Source organism: Mesocricetus auratus, unplaced genomic scaffold (genome assembly GCF_017639785.1).
Source record: "Mesocricetus auratus isolate SY011 unplaced genomic scaffold, BCM_Maur_2.0 Super-Scaffold_100691, whole genome shotgun sequence".
NCBI lineage: Eukaryota > Metazoa > Chordata > Mammalia > Rodentia > Cricetidae > Mesocricetus > Mesocricetus auratus.
The window spans coordinates 3,165,115-3,187,335 of NW_024429267.1; the positions used below are offsets into that span (position 1 = coordinate 3,165,115).

The following is a 22,221-nucleotide window of genomic DNA, read 5'->3' on the forward strand; positions in this document are numbered from 1 at the left end:
TTAAGAACGTGCCCCATATATGCACCAAACTCGCTATGTATCCAAAGATGAGCCTGAATTTCTTCAACTTCTTCTCTTTGGGGAAGGGGTTTGATTTTTTGAGATAGGTTTCTCTGTGTAGCCCTGGCTGTCCAAGAACTGGTTTTGAAGACCTCAAACTCAGAGATCTGGCTTGCCTCTGCCCCCAGAGTGCTGGGATTAAAGACACATGTTACTATCACCTAGCTGACCCTGAATTTCTAGTCCTCCTGCCTCCACCTCTGAAGTGCTGGGATTATAGGTATGTACCATCACACCCAGGGCTGGGATGGAACACAGGTCTTCATGAATGCTAGTCAAACTCTCTACCAGCAGAGCCAGATCCCAAGCCCCTATTTTTTTTTAAATCTGAGCAAGGATCTCACTGTGATGCTCAGACTAACCCTAAACTCAAAGTCCTCCAACTACATCCTCCCAGGTGCTGGCATTACAGGTATGTACCACCACACCTGGCTCTGCCAATGGTCTTTTCACAAAGTTGAGCATGCCAGAATGCACATGTGTGGGTGGGTGGGGGTAGTGGTTAGCATGCTAGGCAAGCACTCTACCAATTGAGCCTCATCTCCAGACTCCTCCCATTTTCTTATCCTTCATGGTCACCTCTTAGTTGTTCCTTTTATCATGTTGTTTATCCGCATATCTGTTCTGTTATTCTAGACACATCCACAGGGATTCGTAGAAGAGTTAGCATATTTATCCAGGGAAGATACGTACGATAGTAAACTATGTGAATACTCTAGAATGTTGAGGCAGTCAGGGCTAGCAAGATGGCTGGGTGGATAAGCACACTTGCCACGGGTCCCATGACCTCTAGGCTCACATGGTGGAAGGAAAGAACTGACTCTGGCCAGGTGACCTCTGACCTCCACATGTACACATAAATCAATAAGTGGATAAACAAGTAAATGTAAGAAAATAGAAAGGTTGAGGCAGGGAAGTTCTCCAAGGCAGGAGAGGCCCTGACACCATGGTCATTGGCCACAGGATGAAAGTCAGGGATGTTCAGAGATGGGAGGAACATCAGCGGGCAGAGAGCTTGCTGTTCTGTCTCCAGCACTCATGTAAAGACTCAGGGAAGGCAGAGTGTGCCTGGAATCCCACTGTGGAAGAGATGCAGGCAGGAGGATCCCTGGGGCTTGCTGGCTGGCCCCACAAATCAGCTCAGTGAGAGACCCTGCCCCAAAGGAATAAAGTGGAGAGGCCCAAGAGTTGGCTCAGCAGTTAAGACTAAGTACTGCTCTTGCAGAGGACAGAGTTCGGTTCCCAGTTCCCAGGTTGGGTAACTCACAGTAACTGCAACTCCAGGGATTCAAGGCCCTCTGCTTGCTTCTGAGAGCATCTGCACACACATGTATACACACACCTACACAGACACACATTCATACACATAAATGAGGTGGAGGGCAACAGAGGACATCCTTCCTTGGCTGCCACACATGCGCACATCACATACACACACCCCAGATAGTGGTGCACAAACATACAGGTACATGTGCTCACACACTGATATGAGTCAGCACAATGGATCTGACTGCAGGCCTTGATGATTGTCTTTTAGATGGAGTTTTTTTTCAGCAGAAAAAGGTGGCTTGTGACAGATGCGCTGTAAGGCTGAGTGATGGGCTACACAGAAAACATCTGGCATGAAGCCCATCCCTTCGAGGTGAGTAGGCACGTTTCTATTTTTAACTCAGCAGTACACTGATCTAACATAAAGAAACCCATGCATCTTGACATCATATGCCACTTGAGTTATGCCACTAGGGCAAAGCCAGGTGAAGCCCCACGACTCTTCCCTGGGAGCCGGTCCCAGGGCCCCTCCTCACCTGCCCAGTGCAGCCAGGTTCCATGTCACCAAATCTCAGAAGACCTTGTGGTGTAAGCACACATGAAATTCAGTTTTTATTTAAAGAAACTAATTTCTGGACATTTACTTGGGGGATTACAGCGGTGGCTTGAGTGACTTGCAGACATAAGTTGAAGCCTTGCCTTCACTCGGCTGCTAAAGTTTAATTCACTCTAATTATTTCATATGGCATCGACTATAATAGTTTCATAATTTCTAGTATATTAAGCACTTAATATGTTGTGTCATTTGAAATCACATTAAATTCAGCAAAGTACATTTTAATGAGAGTTAAGTGGTGTGAAAATATTAACACAATGTGATGGTTCATCTTGGCACTCTCATTTTCTGGTTTTTCGAGTCTTTCCTGATGGGGGATGGGGACAAGTGCCTCCTCACCAGGTAAGGGGAGTGGCTCCCTGGGAGAGGGTGCAGACCTCTCTGCAGTATCCAATGCCCTTTCTCATCTGCCCTGCCCCCCACCACCCTGGCCCTGGCCAGCAAGGGCAGGAATTATGTCTTCCATCCTGGAAGAGAAGTCAGCCTGGCACCTGGAAAGGCTTGGTTCAGGGTGATCCAGAGTCAGCAGAGGGGCCACTGGGACTATTCTGAGGCAGTTTTCTGCAGTGAACCACAGCCATTGTCATTGTGGCCCAGGAGATGAGTGACAACAGAGTCCACGGTGCCAAGATCTGGAGGAGCACCCCATGTTTCTTCATGCCCTGTAAATGAAACAGACACGCTGACTCAGGCAGGGGCTAACAGGTCTGCCCTTAGATTCAGCTCCTCCTCCTTTTTTTTTTGTTGACATTTATTATCATTGTATGTATATGATGGGGACTTGTGCATGCTCCACAGCACACATGTGGAGGTCAGAGGGCAATCTCTCTCCTCCCATGTGGTTTCTAGGGCTCAAAAGCAGGCAAGTTGACATTACCTGCTGAACCACATCACCAGCCCCCCACCACAAACCATTTTTTGCTGACTTTTGAGACAGGGTCTTGTGCAACTGAGGATACTCTTTACACACTTAACTAGTTAAAATTTAATAATAATGCTAGATATGCTGGTGCACATCTTTAATCCCAGTGTTCAGAAGGCAGAGGCGGGCAGATCTCTGAGTTTGAGGCCAGCCTGAGCTACAGAGTGAGTTTCAGGACAGCCAGGGCTACACAGAGAAACCCTGTCTCAAAAAAAAATAATCAAACCTGGTCTGCATTCTCTCACTCAGGTGGTGGGGAAGCCCCACCCCCAACAGGACCAAGTCACCATACCTTGTCCCTTAGGGTTCTGCAGGCCAAGACACTCAGCGAAGACTATCCACATTCAGGTCATCTCAGGTCTGCAGAGTGGTCAATGACCCTGAATCCAGGGCACAGGGGCTCTCTATCCAAGATAGCTGGCAAAGCCAGTCCTCCACAACACCCACACTCCTCCGAGTTAGTGCCTGTGTCCTGGGGAAATGGGACTTCCTGTGAAGTCATGATCCACTTGATTCACCCCTAACGGGTTCCTTCATGTGACCTCTCCTCCAGCCTCATACCACATCCATTCTATCTCCTGCATGCACCCATTATCCCTTTTCTGATGCTGAGAATCTATCTGTACAGAAGAGAGGTTTATACAGCTCAGAGTTTGGGAGCGTTCAAGTCCACGACTGGGTAGCCCCATCTGCTCGGTCTTTGCTGAAGGTATTTGGGTACATCACCACAGAGAGGGCAGCAGCCTTTAGCAGGTCTGCAGTAAAAGTCACATGGTGAGAGGAAGCCAAGGACACCAAACTGCAGAACAACCAGTCTCATGGTAAATAATCCAGCCCTTTGCGGGTCCCAGCACAGCAGTAACTCAGTTCCAGGAGGAAAACATTCGTCTCTTCAGGAGTGGTGGTGCCCTGTGGCTAAATTTCCTTTCATTGGGTTCCACCTCTGGATGAAACTTCAGGCCCAAATCACAGTAGTTTCCTCCACCTTCTTCCATGTTAGGCCTTCCAGGCTGAGGGGAATATTGTTCTCCTCAGCAGGCCTGAGAACTAGGTCTACAGTAGCTCCTGCAGGCCCTTCTGGGGCTGTCACACCTCAAGGATGACCACCATATTCATACCCGTGTAAAGCAGGATACAAAAATAATATCAGAATTTCAAATTTTATTACCTCTTATTTTGTGTGTGTGTGTGTGTTGGGTGTGTGCCATAGCACATGTGTGTGGAGGTCAGAGGACAACTCGTGAGAGTGAGTCTGTTTCTTTCGCATCATGCCGGTCCCAGGGATCAAACTCAGGTCATCAGCCTGATTACCCACTGAGCCATCTCGGAATTCTTAACATCTTGCTAATTATGTTCTCTCAGGAAAGCCCTTCAGTTACACAAGCGCAGCATGTCAAGGCTGAACAAGACATTAGTAGCAAACAGTCTTCGTTCAAGCTAAAACAGGACTAGAGCCAGAAAGAATGCAACTAGAATCCGGATAGATTCTTTTGCTTCTGGACCAGAAAAAGCAAACAGACAACAAACAAACAGACCACTCTGGCTTAAAATAGCCTGGAACGGTGAACAAGAGCTAGGTCTGTCAGTGCAGGCTTGCACATTAAGGTAGTTATGAACCCACCGGCTCTACCTGTCACCGTGATGTGTGTACGCAGCCACTGTGTTGAAAAGGCTCACTTTCTAAATACGTGAATAACTAACGCGGGTGCTGATCGAAGTTTAGCAGCGTCTCCCATCAATGCTATTACTGTTTCGTTATTTGCAATTCCCTTTTGTAAATCCGAGGGAAACATCATTGCCCAAATTAGCTCTTTTCACTCAATATAGGCCATTATTAGCATTCTGAGTTTTGCAGTTGCTTACTGCTTATTTAGAAAGAGGTCACGTGAGAAGCTGGGCAGCCTGCACCTGATTTCCATCTCATTGAAAGCAGGTAGGGAGGCGGGGGATTCAGCTCCAAAAGCCAGGCCTGGCGCTTCTCTGCCACAGCGGATGGCTGGGTCCTTCTGTCTAACCGCACGCACTGTGCGCTAGTCCCTAGTGCCTCTCTGGTGGCTCCCTTATGGCTCTGGCTCTGGTGAGCTCTACTGACCCCAGTGGCTTTTCCTGGGAGTCTCCGTCCCTGTCCTCTAGGGGCTGCTCGTGTATGAAGTCATTGTTCAAAGGTCTCCTCCTCTTGTGGCCGCCTACCCTAGGGGCGGTCACTCAGTGACATACACACCCCGACAAAGTCCTTCACTGCGTGTCTGTCTGGCTCCCTTGCTGGCACCTGAGCTCCGTGCTCACTCTCTCACCTAAAGAGTGGGTGGCGACATGTCGGTGCTCCAGGTTTGTCAGAGCCAAGAAGAAAGATCAGACTAAACTTGGGGACAAAGTCTAATGACCCGGAACCGTGGGGAGGGCTGCTCTTTCTTCAGTGTCCTGCTGTGTGCCAGAAAAGACCCGCCTCTGAATAAGGCTTGCATCCAAATCTCAACTTCTTTCACGTCGCGCAGGACCACTTGGTTTAACCTGCCGGGGAGCCTCAATTTCCTAACTTGCAAAGTGGGATGGAACTATACCCATTAAAGTCCCTGGCCCTTAGAAAACGCAGGAGCTAGAGCGTGCCCTCCCCGCAGCTACCGCCAGTCACCGGCCACACTCGGAGTCTGGGTTCCGAAACAGACACCCCTCTTTCCCTCGGCTCCAATGGTAGGGCGCTGTTTTCGACAAGCCGGGGGGAAACTGAGGCAGAGGCAGTTCCTACACCCCATGCACCCGGAACAGGCCACCGTGGGCAGCCGCGTCACTGGTGGGGTATCCGAGGCGAGGCCGACTTGATGAGCCACAGGCAACCTTTGTCCCCCCCTTCCAAGTGGGTGGAAACTTTGGCGCCTTGCCCTTAGGATACACTGGCACACTGCGCGGCAGCTGAAGGACCCCAGAGCGAACTCCGCGCGGCCAGGCGCGTGCACAGCGCGCATCACGTGGCGGACTGTGACTACGGGGCCGCGCACAGATCCGCCCGGAACAGGTCTGTTTCCCATCGTTCCCTCATTTGCATATACAAAGTAGAAAGAAAGCTGCGAGCATAACGGAATTGACTCTACATCTACACTAAAAATTAGGAAATCTCAATATAGAATTCAGAAGGCACTAATTTATAAAGTGATTGTGTGTATAAACATTCTACTTGATTCTCACCATAACTGTAAAAGATTTAACAATTTTGACCCTATATACTTCCTGAGAGGGAACGAGACTTGTGCTCGCTTCGGCAGCACATATACTAAAATTGGAACGATACAGAGAAGATTAGCATGGCCCCTGCGCAAGGATGACACGCAAATTCGTGAAGCGTTCCATATTTTTCTTTCTACTTTTAAGTTTCACGTCCACAACAACCTCCTGCACATTCCTCACGTGTTTTAGCTTTTGCTTGACTCAATGGAACTAGAGTCCTCAAGAAAGAAATAAGAAGAGGGGCCTAGAAAACCCATCTCTTAGCAGCGTGCCTTATCCGTGGGCTTCAGTCGCAGTCTGTGGTTTATTTTGTTTTTGAGATAGGTTTCACGCATCCCACCCTGGCCTCGAATTTGCTATGCAGTCTGGGAAACCCTCAAACTCTGGACCTTCCTGCCGCCACCTCCCGTTGCTGGGATTACAGACCTGGCTACCACACCTGGCTCCAGCTGTCTCTGCTGCCCTCCTCACTAAGGAACGGCTCACCAAAGCTGTTCACTCCAGGTCCCAAAGCGCAATGACGTAGAGTCACCTGGGCGAGATTGCTGACGTTTGAAAACTAGGCCTGATACTTTTGAAGAGACACTGACTGTGAAAACAGAATTTCCTGGTCCGCACATTATTCAACCGCCAAATAATCAATAAACAACTAATACAGAAATTCTAATTAGCAAGACCAAGAAGGAAGAACCGCCCTCCCCAGGTTCAGATTTCCTGGGCTGACTTACTCAATGATTTCTGAACTGTCCATGTCGTCCCCAAAGGAAAATGGTGTTTGTGCTTCGCCCTTCCGGAGCCCTGGGATGCCAGTGGCGCCGGGGCTCCCCACAGGGACACCTGTGGTCAGAACCGAAGATGGGGCGGACTGGGCCAACTCCTTAGGCACCCGCTGGCTGCGGAGTAGCGGTCCATCCCGTAACTATTTCTGTTTTCGCTTATCGGGGTGGCAAGACCCTTTCCTGATCACAGCGGCAAATCAAGATCTGTGGGAGTCCTTGCACCTCGGCTCTTAGCCTTCCTATAACCGACTGGAGGACAATTCTGTTGGAATCAGATGTCCCGTTCTTTGGGTCAACAGTTTTAAATTATCTCCCGAGTGCTACCAACTACGGATACTAGTGTGGCGCTCCCTCCTATAGTAAGGACTGACATAACCGTTTATGTTGGAATGGAATGGTATAGCAACCCAGCTGCTCCGAGGAAATCCCTAATTCTTCACACGTCCCCTCATTCTGTTGGGGGCATGCAGTCCTTCGAGAAAAATCTAAAGTCCTGCCTGCCTTTCCTAGCTCTGCTCTAACTTGATCTGATCGAAGAACTTGACTCAATCTTTTGTCCCACTGGCTACCTGTAGCCAACCAATGTTGGTACCTTAGGATATCTTTCCAAGGGGCTGCTTTCAAGTGTCTCCAGAAAGTCCCGAAGGTCTCCTTTCCTGAGCCCTGGAGAAGTGGAGGGCCTCAGACTGGAAAATGCACTGGAGTGGCCTTGTCACACACAGATACACCAGCTCTAATTGTACCACACACAGATCCACCAGCTCTAATTGTATCACACACAGATACACCAGCTCTAATTGTAACACACACAGATACACCAGCTCTAATTGTAACACACATAGATACACCAGCTCTAATTGTGTCACACAGATACACCAGCTCTAATTGTGTCACACAGATACACCAGCTCTAATTGTATCACACACAGATAGAACAGCTCCTGTTTTCCAGGACTGCCCTCCAGGCTTTACATGCATTAGCTTACTTACTATGTGTACAAACTAGTTGTATGATGTCATGCTATGGATGAAGCAGAAACACAGAGTTCCAACAACAGGTCCCATACTGCACAGGGAGGCAGTGGAAACAGCGGTTACAGAATCTGTGCTCTTAGCACAGCACTGTGGCCTCTGGGGGGGGGAGGGACAGGTGAGGCTGTTTAGAATGAATGGAAGCATGGAGAGGGTGAGCAGTGCAGTTTTGCTTCTGCTGGTGATCTGGACTCTTGGTGGGAGTTGCACATCTGCAGAGGACCAAGGTTACAGTGTATGGAGAGGTAGCCGGGAATGTGTGGATGAGGTAGTGTCTTTGAGACACAGTTGGGACAGAAGGAAGGTTTTCCTTTCCTAGGTTGACAATAAATTACTTGACACCCTACCCCAACACTAATCCTATTGATGAAGAATCTTCTTTGTGAGCAGCAAGCTTGTGTTTAATTAACCTTATGTAAATGAGCATAATTGCTTCTCAGTGGCTGTTGTCCAGAAGCACCTGGGGATTCCTTTCCTCACACATTTCAGGCACCTAGATGAACTATCCTTTCACGTGGACGTCCACGTGGGCTCTTCTGTGCCTGTGGTGTACCGTTGAGGTGGCAAGGACAAACAAGGTGTGACCTCAGCTGTGGAGGTACTTGCAGTCTCCTGGGGAGCCGACTCCTTCAACCAAGGATAACGAGGAGGCGAGTGCACTGCTAGACCCAGGAACCCGGAGCCCTGAGAACACAGATGTTAGCTATGACCAAGGAGGTGAGGAACCCATTTGCCTATTGGCACAGGAAGCGGAGGTGGGAAGCAATTTACTCGTGTCTCAAGGACAGAAAATAATCTGTCTACTCAGTCTCTTGCCGTACTGGTGGAGAGGGATAATCTCCCCCACACGGCTCCTGGAAGGGATGGAATTCCTCTGGCCGGAGCGGTGGGGAGGTGGAAGGGGCACGTTTACATGTTTACCTGTATTCCAACTCCAGAGTCCTGTGGAGAACTCGAGGGACAGGGTGCCAAACCAAACACCAGGGGGAAAAATCTGTGACACATTCTCTGCCCAGTCTCCCATAATTCTGCAAAAACACTTTTTCTGCTAGAGCGAAGGTAACCGAGTCTGGGCCGTGCGAGCTGACTGGTAATGCCTAGAGTTCGTCGCAAGGTGGCAACATTGTGGCGAGAAATAGACATTAAAAATCCTGGGTGTTTTTTAAAGCATATTTTCTCTATTAATGTTTCATTTAACTTAATTAGAATCTGGTAAGCTAATTAAAGTAGCTACGAGCCCCGCAATCAGCAATAATTCGTATAATTATTGATAATTACATCCATACCAATCGTTTGGTTATTAACATTTGGGGGGGAGGAACAAGCCATTTCCAACTGATGTGGAGCCCAAGAGGGTTTCTGTTTTTGTTTTTTTGTGATTTGTTTTTATTTTTTACGCAACGGAACTTTCTAGGCCGGATCCTCCTACACCTCCAATCCTCAGAGACTCCGTACCACCCGAGGCTCCCCTTTTGGGCAGACTCAGGTTCCTGTATACTTTTCTCAGTTTTGAGGAAGTTTGGAGGGAAAGGCGAGAAAGGAATATTCACCAGTCTCCTTTGTTGGTGTGTAACCACGGACCTTCTTAGGTGGTAACTGCCCTGCCCATTTTACAGAAAAGGATTGTGCGCTTTCCAACTGTGCCTATAGGCCCTGAGAAACGCCAAGCTACCTGCAAGCCTGCGTGAGCTCTGGGGTTCTGTCCCTGGGGCGCCCTGGGAACGGAAGTCACTTCCTACATAGATCTCACTTTCAAGATGGGTGCAGCCCAGACGTGAAAGGGTTGGTAAGCATGCCCTCTTCATCTCTCCCGTAGGTGAACTATTCCAGGCCCCCGGAGGGTTCCAGAGAGGGGATAGCAAGGTGGAGCCTCGCAGTTTACCCGGAACCCTCCCCACCCTTATTTCCAGACCATCCTCTGCTGATGTGGCACTGGCCATATCCCAGGCTTGAAGGTTCGTTCGCAGCCCCAGCACAGGACTGGCCTCAGCCGAGTGAGGGACTCAGCATCTGCTTCTTTCCCCACTGCCTGACTGTGTCTAGCTACTAGCAGGCACCCCAAGAGGCCTCCAGTGAAACTCACTGGTGCGAGTAGCTAAGGCTCACGGCCCAAAACACTCCGGAGAACTTCGGGGCCCTCTAAGGTCCTCCAGAGAGTGCTTGGAGCTAGCCTGGGGTGCTAGTCTTGGTGGCGGCCTGCATATGGGTTTCCTTCTTGGAGGCTTCCTGGAGCCTCAGGGCATAGACAAACGAATGCCATTTAATGGAGGTTTGAAAACGAGGCCCTGGAAAAAATAAAGGACTCAACGCAAGACCTTTGCTAGCCAGAGGCCGGCATGAAATCCATTCTGGGCTGAAAAATCGAAGGGGACCTGCTTTCTCCATTCTGTCCTACACACTGCTTGAGGGAGGGGCATGTTCCCTATACTTTATTTTTTGTGTCCCAACCAGCAGGTGCCTTGCAGAAACTGAGGCTAGCAGCCACTAAGTGAGGCTTCACACTCCTGGGCCACACACACACAGCCTAGGGAGGGTCCCAATCTTTGCATTTGCGGCCAGCAGGCAGGACTCATTTTCCTCATTGGGGTCCTCTAGTTGCAAAGACTAGGAGGGAGAGGTCATTAAAATGAGGACAGTGCTCCCTCCTTCCCGGATAGCAACAGGCCCGTGACAGGGCAACTGTCTCTGCAGCGACCTCAAACTCTCCAAAGTCTCCTCATTTTTTTTTCCTATTATCTGTCCTTCACACCTTACCCCCACCCGGCCAGCGCTCCCGGGTCAGGTCTACACCCGCATCAGCAAGCAATTGACCCTGGGATCCCTTGCTGAATACTCCCTCAACCCCCCACCCACGCAGGTGAATTCACACACAGGAGACTAAAGTTAACTTTCCCGCTGTACCAGCAAAGCTTGGGAAATAAAGGACCACTGACTGCCCAAGGGATCAGGAGGTGGTTTTCTTCTCTAGCTTATGCCCAGAGGAGGGTCCTGCCCCAGAGGCCTGTGGGGGGAAATCGGGTGTGTCTAGGTGGGTCAGTAGAGAGGTCAGGAGCAGCAGCTCTAACCCGGACCGTTCATCTGCACTTGTACCTAAGGAGCCTCCCCTACCCCCCCCCCCAACACCTGGGCACACTAGCAACTCCTCAGCCCCAAAGAGTGACAGATTTTTTTCTTTTTATTAAAAACAAAAGTCACGGATACAGGTCTCCCCAAATAGGTTCAAGATGGTCACCTTCTCGTGAGTCAGTTGTCGCCCTTTTAAAGTGCTGTTATGTTACACAACAACAAAAAACACAAAGCAAAATCCAAAGAGGAATGAATGCAAAATGAGGACTGAAAGGGGGTCCGGGGAAAGTAAAATAACTTACAGCATAAATAAAGTGAACCTAATACTGAACCAAGAGACTCACAGTCCGTTTATATCCATTGCACATAGCCACGTTGTTTTAGGAACGAGAGTTTCAGAGTGGATGGATGGGACGGGGAGCGCGTGGCTGCAGCCAGCGAAGATGCTACATTGTATTCACAATCCGGGTCCCAGGACCTACTCAGGCTGGAGTGGGGTGTGTGTGAAAGCGCTCTCCCCTCTCCCGTTTCTTTCCCTGGTGGGTCCAGTTTACCCCTTGAGGTCTGATGCCCTGGAGTTCAAAGGAGGGGCGAGGCAATATTTACAGTGGGAAACCGAGCCGGGCCCGGATGGGGACCAGCGGGCAGGCGGCTGTATTTACAACGGTCGGGTCCTAATGGCTTGTTCCTCGCTCTGGGCCGCCACGGCAGCGGGTATTTACAGAAAGGAGCAGCATGGCTTGAGGGCGCGTGGGAGCGGCCAAGCCGGCGCTAGGGCAACAGCGGGGGCTTGAAGGAGCAGTTGCCGGTGCAGTGCCGGGGTGTCAGCATCTTGCAGGAGAAGTGGTGGAGGGCGTCGTGAGCTTCTGGAGAGAGAGTCACACCAACCACGTTGGCAACCTAGCCTGCCTCACTGGCCCACTACCAGCCCCACCAGCCCCCGCCCCCCATCGCAGGCCCTATTTAGTCTTAAGGTCAGAAATTCTCAGTGGAGCCAAAGAGAAGTAGGAGGGCAAGAGTGACACCCTGGCCAACTAGAACCATTTCTCAGGTCAATTAGCCCCATTTTACAGAAGAGGAAACTGAGGCACAAAGAGGTCTAATTGTCTAAAATCAGGGTTAGACTAGAAAGCAAATTTTCGGATGCTCAGAGCTCAAGGGGCTCTTTCTTCCTACCTCACAGTTATGGAAAGTTTCCCTCATTTCATTGAGTTCCCAGTTTCCTTCTGATCATGTGGGTCTGGGCCTCCTTTCTTACAACCCCATCCATCCATCCATCCATCGATCCACCCACCCACCCACCCATCCATCCATCCATCCATCCATCCATCCATCCATCCATCCATCCATCCAACAACCATTTCCACACCCCGCCCCCCATTCATCTTTGTTTCTGGGTTCACACCTTTTAATTTCTGCTGGATGGCATAGCGCGCCTTCCTCTCCTGATCCAGTTCGTTACATAGGGTATCTGGAAGACATGAAAGAGCTATGAGGAAACACAGACCATTCTCCAACCAGACTGTGCGGGTCACGACCAGGGCCACAGCCTCTCCCGGGCAGAACTAACTCCGGAAACTGAGAAGAGGACTCTAACACCTCAAACTGCAGGCTGGGGGTGGGAAGGAAATGGCCTGCGATGGCGCTTAAAGGCAGACGGATCTAACCAAAATTAAAGCAAACTTAGGCATTACTTCCCAGGTAATTTTACGCCTCGATTTTTAATTTAGAAACCATGGAAATTGCCGCGCTAAGAAGTTCAATCACTCCATGTAATGATGCCTGCAAGCCGTTTGCTGGGCTCGCTTGCCATTCTGAGGCTAATCAGACTATACAAAGGATATTAAATAAAAAAAATAATTGTTAAATTACCTTCAATTTAAATCCAAATGACTGAGCCAACATTGCGGCTCCTGCCAGACGAGAGGCAGTTACGGTGGTGCATGCGCTCACCTGACTCCCGTCTTACCTCTGACAATTTGCAGCTGTTGCACCATTTCTTCCCGATAAGCCAATTCCCTCTTCATTTGATCCTGAAAATTATCTGTGCAAATTGATTAAGTGAGAGCTGTTAAGCACAGCCTCCTCTCCCAGCTCTACTCCCGCTCCCTCCCATCCTCACCCCTACTCCCACCCCCATCCAGTCCTTCACCTAGCTGGAAACTAGGAGTTCTTCTCCCCCCTGGGGCAAGTGGCTGCTGCAGTCTGCACCCAGTTCTGGGAGCAGATTCGGGAAGTGGTGTTGTGGGGTGGGGAAGAAAATATGTACCTTTGAGACTCTGGAATTCCCGCTCCAGCTTCTTTCGAAGCTCCATTTGCTCTAGAAGCAATTTCTGCAATTCTTCTGTGAAGGGAGACAGGTAAAGGGAGAATGAGGAAATCCAGAGGATTCAGGCCAAGGTTCTGTGCTGACCAACAGTCCTGACACCTGAGCAGAAGCCTTCAGCATTTTGGCTTTTATTTCTCATTTGAACTCCAAGACTTTGATGGAAGCTGGGGCCCTAGGGAATAGTCCCAGGATATTCAAATTCAAGAGGGTAGAAACTAGTTTTGCATTTCTGGACCGTGGCTCCAGGAAGTAATTGGAGCCTGACATCTGCTTTAAGTTGCTCCTAACTCCCCAATTCAGAAGATGACCCACAAAACACTATTCCCCATTTCAAATGAGACATCTAGCCTCCCCTCTAAAAACAAATCAGGGAGAATCTGATCAAATCCATGGACAGCCTTCCTAGAGAAAAAGACATACACAGAAAGTTTGTTTACGATTTCAAGGGGTGGCTTTGAAGTTGTGGCATATCCTGTAAAATCTGCAACTAGGAAGACTGGAGGACCACTGCCCCCCCCATCCCAGGCCCAATTCCTAAGATCTCCCACTGGCCTGTGTGGGCAAGGCTCAGGTCAACTCCCCTAGAAGACTGTTCTGGTGGAGAGGAAGGGTAAGCTACCCCCAACAGGAGACCACTAGTATCTAGGTCCTCCCAAGGGAATATAAGATGGAGGACCAGAGTGGAGTTCAAGACCACTGTCCCAGTGTGCCTAAAGCCATCTCCAGGTGGGACTAGACAGCAGCAGGAGGAGGGTGAGCTGCTCTGCAAAAGAGCTCCAACATTGTTGCATTAATCCCAGAGGGCAAAGTAGCCTTTGACACAGTCCTGAAACAAATACCTGCCCGCCATCTTGTTCTTCAGGAAAAGTTCTGTTTTTCATAGGGTTAGAGAGACGCAAACTTTTCGCCAGTTACAAGTTCTGAAAATCAAGGCCCATTCTTTTTCACTGAGCCCTCCGAGGCAGGTCGTGAGAACCCAAATTCCAATAAACTTCCTGGGATTTGGTCCACTCACCCTAGTCTCACATGGGCCTCTGTTCCATGCATCCAGAGGGTTGTCTTTTGCACTGGGTGAAATGAAAACTGATACCCTCTCCCGCATTATACCTTTGGTACACACCCACTACAGTCCCTCTCAAGGGACCCGTCTATCTCAAGCACCTCATAGCTCCATTTCACAGATTTATCCTCACCTCTGGCTAGGTTTTCTATATCTTTCTCCACCAGTTGAGTTCCTGTGACATCCAAAGTGAGCCCATCTTCACCTAGGATACAAGGACAGGTAAGAGAGGTTCTGTCCTGGAGAGAGCCTGGGAACTCTGCCAAATTAAGGACCTCTGCCACACCTGCTGAGTTCTCACCTTCCAAAACACTAACTTGGGGAGAAGGAAAGTGGGTTCAGGAAGACGAACCCTGGCAGAATAGATCACCCTTTGATCTATTCTAGGCGAATGAGGAGGTCCCCCTTCCCTTTCCTTTTGGCAGGGACTCCCTCCCTTTCTCAGAAGACCCTCAAATCCAACTAGGAAGAAATAAGACCTGAAACCCGGCCTGCACCTCCCCCACAACATTAACTATCAGTTCAATGGCACCATTTCCTTACGATTAAAACCTTCCTCCAAGCCTGTAGTGACCCTGATAAGTTGGATCTCAGCTCAAGATCACCGGTGCAAGCGAGATCGAGGACTGTTGGGGCTCACCTCGCTCTGTATTTGCAGGGCTTGGCTGGGAGACACTCCTTTGGTCTGATAAGGATTTCCTAGTGTCCGCGTCGTCGGCTGTCGTCGAGTGATTGTCTTCCTTATCTGGCTCTAAAAGGCAGGCTGAGTTTCAAGGAGAGGCAAAGAAACCGTGACCCGGATACTACAGAGCGGCCTCGGTTGGGGCGCCCAAGCCCTAATTAAAAACGTCGTGGCCGCCTCTGGTTCCCGGCTGTGCGCCCAGGCGCGCGCCCTGAGGCTTTGTGCCCCGCACCCCCTCCCCATACACAGGATCTGCTCCATCCCAGCTTCACGCCCCCGCCCTAGCCTCTGGCCCCCAGGAAAAGATCAAGACAAGCAGCTGAGCCCACCAGGGACAAGCGACCTACATTGCGCGCACAGATACTGGGGCACTGGGAGAGCGCGCGTGGCTGCCGGGTTTGTCCGCGCGACTCCAGCGGAGATCGCAATTCAAGGGTGACCTTCCTGGTGTTGGTGGTTTAGGGGGATATTGTCCCGCACCCGGCTGCATAGGTCTGCTTGGATTTCTGTTGCCCACCCGCACCCCTGACACCCCCCCGCCCGCCCCGCTCTTCCTCTGCTAACAACCTGGTCCTAAATACAAATGCAGGGCTGCTCCTTGATTGGGACCCGCAGCTACGCCAAGCTTCTGGGGTACCCAAGCGCACAGCCAAAGCTCTCATCCCGCGCCCAGATCAGGCCTCGCCAACCACGAGGTCTAAGGCTGAGCGTGTTTCTGGATAAATGAAAGGACCTGAAGGAGATGCCTGCGAGGTGTAGGTTTTCGAAAGGTTTAAATCTCCGATTAGGTGTGCTGGAGTGTGTGCGCGTGTGGAAGTGCGGAGGATGGGTCCTGATTGTTCACGGAGCACGGGAGTTCAGTTTCCTCTTTCTTCTATTGTTTTTCTTTCTCCCACTTTTTCTCTTTTTCTTTCAGCCCCCCGCCCCGTCTGCTCGCCCCCTCCCTTCCTCGATTTGGCCCTGGGTTCTGGCTGCACTCCCTGTACTGCTAGGACTCTGCCTGGGAGGCATTACCGTGGGCCTCCGGGGTGCAGAGGTACGAGGCCGCGGGCCCCAGCGCCGCCGCAGCTGCACTCTTCATGTGTTCGTCCCTCTCAGGCGCATACACCTGTGGCGGCCGAAAACGACAGGTGATTAGGGGGACACCCATGCCCCGCAGCCAACAGGAAGGCCAGAGGGTTGGGAGGTCAGTGGGCTCTGTAGGCCTGGGCACCCAGAGCGGGGATGACACACCTTTGTTGATTTGGGATAATCTTTGGTACACACGAGCAAATTGCTTGAAACACAAAGCTGGTCTCTCAAACCACGACTGTTCAAAGTCACCCCCACGTTCAGCGCTCTCCTCATTTTCTGTTACTCCCCCCCCCCCCCGGTCGTTCTCTGTGTAAAGGATGCCTTTCTCACACAGTCAATAATCCCTGTTTTAACAACTCAATGTAAATGTACAGGTGTGCGCATCTACTTTCAAAACAGCCAACCCTTTCTGGCCTAGTCACAACTCACTCTTCAGCCACGTTCCTGTCAATCAGAGAGCCCCGCAAGTCTAGGTTTTCCAGCCAAGAGCTGTGCAGTTAGTTCCTTAGGCCTGAGTTTGAAAAGACTCAGAAAACTGTTGGTTAGGATGGTGGAGGATTCTAGAGACTTCTTGACAAGAGACTGTTCTCTCCCTACTCTCTGGTGTTCCTTGGGTGTCAACCTCATGCATGCAGGCACACTTTGGGCCTGGCCTCCAAGGCACCTTTCTCTGATTTTGGGTCCCTTTCTATCCTCCTCTTTCTTCCTTTGGACCTCTTTTGTTTCTCTTTCCGGGTGCCTAGCAGTCACTGCAAGTCTCTTACCCACTCCATCAACAAAACCAAAACGCACTCGCTCTTTCTCGGGCCTGCCCACCGGATTTTCCGGATCCCTCAGCCCGGGGGTCCCAGTGAGTCCCCTTCCACATCGCACCCTAAACTGGGGCTTTGAAGAGCCACCGGGACCTGCTGCCCCAGTGCCTGAGCAGAACAAAACCCCAGTTCCTGCACCCGGCCGCGGCTGCAGTGCACCCGGGCAGATTGGAGTAAGGGAGCAGGCGCAACCCGTGGGAAGCCAGGCTCACCTTGGCCGCCGCGGGGCCTCCCAGGGGCCCGCAAGACTCTCGTAGCTCATAGCCGCCGCTTGGTGGACTCCTCTCAGTTCTCCTCACCACGTCATCGGCCACCAGGTCCCCGAATGCGGATCTGCCAGCGGGCGGTGGCCCAAGGCGGCGGCGAGGGCGAGGGCTATCGCCTTCAGGAGAGTCTGTGGGACCGTCTGCGCCTGAGGATGTGACTGATGGGGGCCCAGCGGACTGGTCGCCGTCTGGGCCACCTCCCGTGCTGGGTGCGCTGGGCTCGGTGTCGTCCTGGGCGCCCTCCTCGTCGGGGAAGCGGTTGGACTCTACGTCCACCTCAGGTTCGTCCGCGGTGTCCACGTCGGGCGAGGCAGAATGGTAGCTAGAGCTGCCCTCGCTCAGAAAGTCCGGGCTCACATAGCCTCCTCCGGTCCCCGTGCCCGGGACTGGCCCACGAGCAGGCCCGGAGCCATATGCCTCCCGCGCGCTGCCGTAGAGCTTAGCGATGCTCTCTGCGTCCTTGACCACGGGTCGGAAGGCTGACACGTAGGAGCTTTTGCGGGCAGGTGGTGGTGGCGGAGGTGGCAGGGGGGCCAGGGTCGGAGGCAGTGCTTCGTCCGCGCCGTCCTCATCCAGGGGCCCGCGGGATAGAGCACTTGGGCAGCGCTCCTCCGTACCGAGGCTGCCCTCCTTGGCTGGCTCAGCACCGTCCAAAGACTCCGGACCGCCACTGCCAGCAGCTGCCGCCGCCGCCGCCGCAGCAGCAGCTACCGCGGCCGCTACGGCTTTGGCTTGGCTCTGTGCGGCAGGGTAAGGCGGTACTGGGAGGCTCCCGGCAGCTGGCCAGAACATGGGAAACGTCGGGTACACAGTGGCGGCGGCCGCTGCTGCAGCTACCGCCGCTGCGTCCTTGGCTGCGCCAGAAGGTTGATGTCCCCAAAACATAGTGCCGCTGCCAGGGCCCGGCCCTGCTCCCGGGGGCAAGTGGCCAGTCCCCGGGCCACCGGCACTCGCGGCAGTGCCGGCACCTCCACCACTCCCGGTGCCAGGGCCGCCTTTTGGTTCTCCGGTGACCAACACTGGGTCGTCCTTTTTGGGACATAGGCCGAAGGCTGTGGGGAAACCGTACGGGTGTGGGAAAAGAGGTGGGGGCAGCTTCTGCAAGAGGCCAAAACCTTTGCTGGGCACTGGAATCACCGGGTAGCTGCGAACTCCCGCGCTGCCCCCAGGCCCTCCAGGTCCTGCAGGGCCGTTAGCTGCTGCCGCCAGGCCCAATGCACGCTGTGGATGCGGTGGAGGTGGCCCGGGAGGCCCAGTCACCTCGTCTTCACTGCAGCGCAGACTTTTGTGAGGCGGTGGGCCTGGGGCCATCTCTGCGCCGCACCCTGGACCGCCACCTCCACCTCCACCAGCGCTGCCCTTCCCTGCAACACCAGACCCGCTATTAGCGCCGCCTCCGCCGCCTCCTTGCAGCGAGAAGGTCCGCTTGCGCGTCCCGCCATTAAACATAGCCTTGACATCCTCCCAAGCGTGGCTCAGTTCGTCGGTGGCCGACTTGTCACTGAGTTTGAGGTGCCGACGCCACGAGTTGAAGTTGGCGGCGTCGGGCTGAGTGTACTTGGCGTCGGGTGTGCGGTGCGAATGGAAGATGAACTTGTTGGGTGAGAAATACATGCTGCAGTAACCGCACTTGATGCACTTGGCACGGGAGCTGTTGTAACGGGCAGGAATGAAGCTGCCCCGAGAACCCCATGCGCACTCGTGCACCACGTCAAAGGCGAAGTTCTCGGGCAGTTTGGGTGGCTTGTGCTCACCCAGGAATGATTTACACAGGCGTTCCGCCTCTCGTTTCGTGATCATGCCGCAACGGCGAGAGGAGATGGGCATTGCCCCGGCCCGACGCAGGATCTCCAGCTGCACCGGCGTGCACTGCACACACGTGATGCCCAGGGCCACACGGCGGTTGTGGATCTCATTGTAGCTGTAGTTTTTTAGCAGGGTGTTGGAGATCTGGGCTAGGCACAGGCGCTCCTGCCCATCAATGACCAGCGACACGATAGGCACCCCGTACAGCGACGTCTCGCCCACCTGGTTGGGTTTAAGAGCGCTGGATCCCGAATAGGGCTGCAATTCTTGCTTGGAGTTGGGAGAGGAGCTGCCCTCGCGCCCCGGCCCCAGCTGAGTGGTGAGAGCCTCCATGCCGCCGCTCCTGCGAAATAGAGAGAGCAGAGAGCAGATGAGCCATTTTTAGCGCCCGCTACCTCGGTTCAGGCCCGCCCAGAGGGGCGCAACGCGTAGGGTGCGAGGGGGTTACTTGGTAGTGGGGAGTCCCAGCTCATTCGTACCCTGGACTGGCCCCTTTTGTTATTCAGATCCGTGTCTGAGTAGAAACAAAAGCACCCGGGGGCTAAGAGAGGAAAAGGGAAAATCGAAACCGCAGGAAAGCCCGGGCTGCCAGGAATCCAATCTTGTTTTCAGATTGGGAAGGAAGTGAGACCCAGAGATGGAGAGTGACTTGCCCAAGGCCACACAGCAATGCCATAGCCAAATCCAGGCTTTCCGGCCGGCACACAGGTTCAGCCACCTCGCAGCCTTCCCTGTCCGACAGGGTCCTGAAGCCCGGACTTTGGGGACCAGAGGCCCCCTCTGCTCAGTCGCGCATGCACGTGTGCGGGAGGGGGCAGTGAGGGGAGAGGTGGAGGCGAGGGAGGGGCAGTCACTGCCCGTCACCAAACTATGGGATGTAGTTTGGTGGGGGCAGAGAGAAGGAGGAGGGGCAGAGGTTGAAGAAGAGCAAGAAGAGCCTAAGAGGAAGAGGCCACCGCTGTTCGCGGTGCTGAACCCTATCCTTTCCAAAGCTTGTCACCTGCACACGACCTCAGGTGGCCCCACTGCACCTAGCTTCAAGATGACCGACTTCCAGAGACAACAGTACCGACTTGCACGAATCTGGACTTCTCTTCTGACTCCTTGGGCCCCGTGTCCCTTGAGCAGAAAGTGTCCAGCTGGATTTACCAAAACGCTTTCTTCCCAGCCATCAGTTGGGCCAAGATCACAGTTTTAACCACATTTTCTGCATTTTTAGCTGCATTTCATACTAAAGCTGACTCCCATCTGGGTCAGCGCTTGGGACAGAGAGGTTGTCATAGAGGTTTCTCCAGAGTCATTTCTTAGCCTTTGAAAACAGTCTTCCCTGAGCCTTCCTCCTTCACATATGCCTAATTTCCTCAGGTCAAACACAGGCTCCCCAGACTCTGTAATGCTCGTTTTTGTGACGGTGTCTCCTCTTGGAGTATTATTCTTCATGCCCTGATATCCCAGCTCAGATGTGCTAGAAAGAATCTTGGCCACTCTTGGAAGCCACTGTAAAACTCCAGGCATAAAAAGTTGCTGGTGGTCCACCACTTTGATCTCCGGAGGAGGCAGAGAGGAAGCTGTGTCCACAGACTAGCTTGGTGGAGGACCCAGGAATTGATATTTAGGGCCTTCTAGGTCGCCTAGTCACTCAGAGTTCCAACCCAAAGCACTGCACGGCTGCAGGCACTCTTGCAGCCAGTTCCAATGCCCAGATCTCCCTCCCCGAACTTGGCTGCCAAGGCAAATCCATGGGGGGGGGTGCAACTTCAACCTAATGGGGCTTCGAATTCCAAAGCCTTCATCAAAGAACCCGAAATCTTTAATCTGTTGGTCTCTCTCCCTCCCTCTGTATTTGCTTAGCTTCTCCTTATTTGTCGATCTTGTCTGTCCCTGAGCTGTCTGTCGCTGCCAGCTCACCCTCTTCTGCCCATCTATCTTGTATCTTGTTCAAGTATCAATCAATTTATTTATTATCTGTTTCACCTCTTGCAGTCAAACTGAAGCAAGTTGATCTTCCCTTTACACTGAAGTCCCTGTAACATTTAGGGAGCAAACAAACCACTGTTCTAACTCCTTGGCTGAGGGGTCAACAAGGCAAGTCAGGCATCCCAGGAACGATTCTCAGACAGGCTGCTGGAGGTGGCTGGGGGGCATGCAGCTCTGGGAAATGACGATGGCTTCTTGGTTTTCTGGGCAAATGTACCCGCCCGCATACAGTGAAGAGGACACCCTAAACCAGGAGCGTCCACCTGAAGCTGGGGTCCTGAGTCCCCAAGGGGTTTTCCCAGAGGGCTTCCGGCCTTGGAACCCGGAGAAGTGGGGAGCCCTAGGAACGAAACAGTATTTCGAGGGCCAAAGGAGAAAGAACCCGCTAAGGGCCGCACTTAGTCACAAGAAACAGCGGTCCGGGCAGCTTGGGGGAACCCCTGGCCGGCTCCCGGTGCTTGTAGAGAGAGCCTGGCGAGGGTAAGGAGGCGGGAGGCGGGCAGCGGTGACAGTGAGGCTGTGGAGTCATTTAGTGGAATAGAAAACAACAGCCACAGAGTCTAAATGAGAAGTCAACGAAAGAAGCGCTGGGGCGGCTGGCGCGGGGGTTGCGGGCTCGCGATCGTGGGTACTCACCGTGCGGCTGCTGGAGCCGGCGAGCGGAGGTGCGCGGCGGGCGGAGCAGCGGGCGGGAGTCGGGGATCCGCCGGGCTCTCCGGGTGACGGCGCGGCCCCTCCCCGCGCGCGCGCACAGCCGCGCAACCCCGCTCCCCGCGCTGCCACCAGCGGCCCCTCCCGCTCTCAACAGGCGTGGGGCGCCAGGGTCCCCGGAGCGGAGCCGGGTGCCTGGAACGGATGCCCCCGAGGCCGGGGACTGGCCCGAAGAAGAGGCCGAAGCCTTGAGCTCATGGCGCGGCGGCGGGTACGGTCGCAGTCACTGGCGGGAGTGGCGAGGCCAGCGCACGGCTGGAGCGCCTGACAGCTGCGAGCCGGGCCGCCACACCCACCACCCCTCGCAGTTACTCGCGCCCTCCCCGGGTGAGCCAGCCCGCGGGCCACGCGCCGCGCCCGCCGCCTCTCCTCAGCCCCAGGGCCTGTGCGCCCCAGGTAAGCGGCGCCCACCTGCGGCCCGCAGCTCGCACCTGCGGCCCGGTACAAGCTAGAAAGGTCGAGAGGGAGGAAGGGCCGGGGAACCCGAAAGTTCGCTCCCCTCCCCCAGAACCAAGTGCTGAGGGTCCGAAGATCGCCCT

General features: G+C 53.1%; 1 protein-coding gene, 2 long non-coding RNA genes and 1 other non-coding gene across 6 annotated transcripts in view; 2 read left to right on the forward strand and 2 right to left on the reverse strand.

Annotated features, from left to right (window-relative positions):
• Positions 1-11,296, forward strand: part of LOC106021574 — a 29,359-nt gene extending 18,063 nt beyond the window's left edge. Inside the window, exons 2-4 of one of the 2 annotated variants that reach the window (XR_005874836.1) lie at positions 1,598-1,702; positions 8,389-8,616; positions 9,716-11,296. This is a non-coding gene — a long non-coding RNA (uncharacterized LOC106021574). Of the gene's footprint in view, positions 1-1,597; positions 1,703-8,388 lie in introns of both variants that reach the window. The other variant, XR_001196818.3, reaches the window with a different exon arrangement.
• On the reverse strand, positions 1,919-7,007 carry LOC121137556. The gene is made up of 2 exons (XR_005874837.1): positions 6,818-7,007; positions 1,919-2,607 (listed from the first exon to the last, which is right to left on the reverse strand). It is a non-coding gene; the product is annotated as an uncharacterized LOC121137556 (long non-coding RNA).
• On the forward strand, positions 6,112-6,218 carry LOC121137715. Its single transcript, XR_005875022.1, has one exon. It is a non-coding gene; the product is annotated as a U6 spliceosomal RNA (small nuclear RNA).
• On the reverse strand, positions 11,057-21,665 carry Skor1 (SKI family transcriptional corepressor 1). Of its 2 annotated transcripts, none has more exons than XM_040740042.1 (9): positions 21,608-21,665; positions 17,135-19,337; positions 16,051-16,144; positions 14,995-15,105; positions 14,488-14,559; positions 13,235-13,309; positions 12,935-13,009; positions 12,371-12,436; positions 11,057-11,831 (listed from the first exon to the last, which is right to left on the reverse strand). In XM_040740042.1, exons 2-9 carry the CDS (start codon positions 19,325-19,327, stop codon positions 11,737-11,739), a joined length of 2,781 nt encoding a protein of 926 aa, XP_040595976.1. In that variant the 5' UTR covers positions 19,328-19,337; positions 21,608-21,665; the 3' UTR covers positions 11,057-11,736. The 2 variants fall into 2 exon arrangements, with proteins under 2 accessions (XP_040595976.1, XP_005075627.1); XM_005075570.4 differs by lacking the exon at positions 21,608-21,665 and adding an exon at positions 19,564-19,711.
• Between the last annotated feature and the right edge of the window lie 556 nt (positions 21,666-22,221).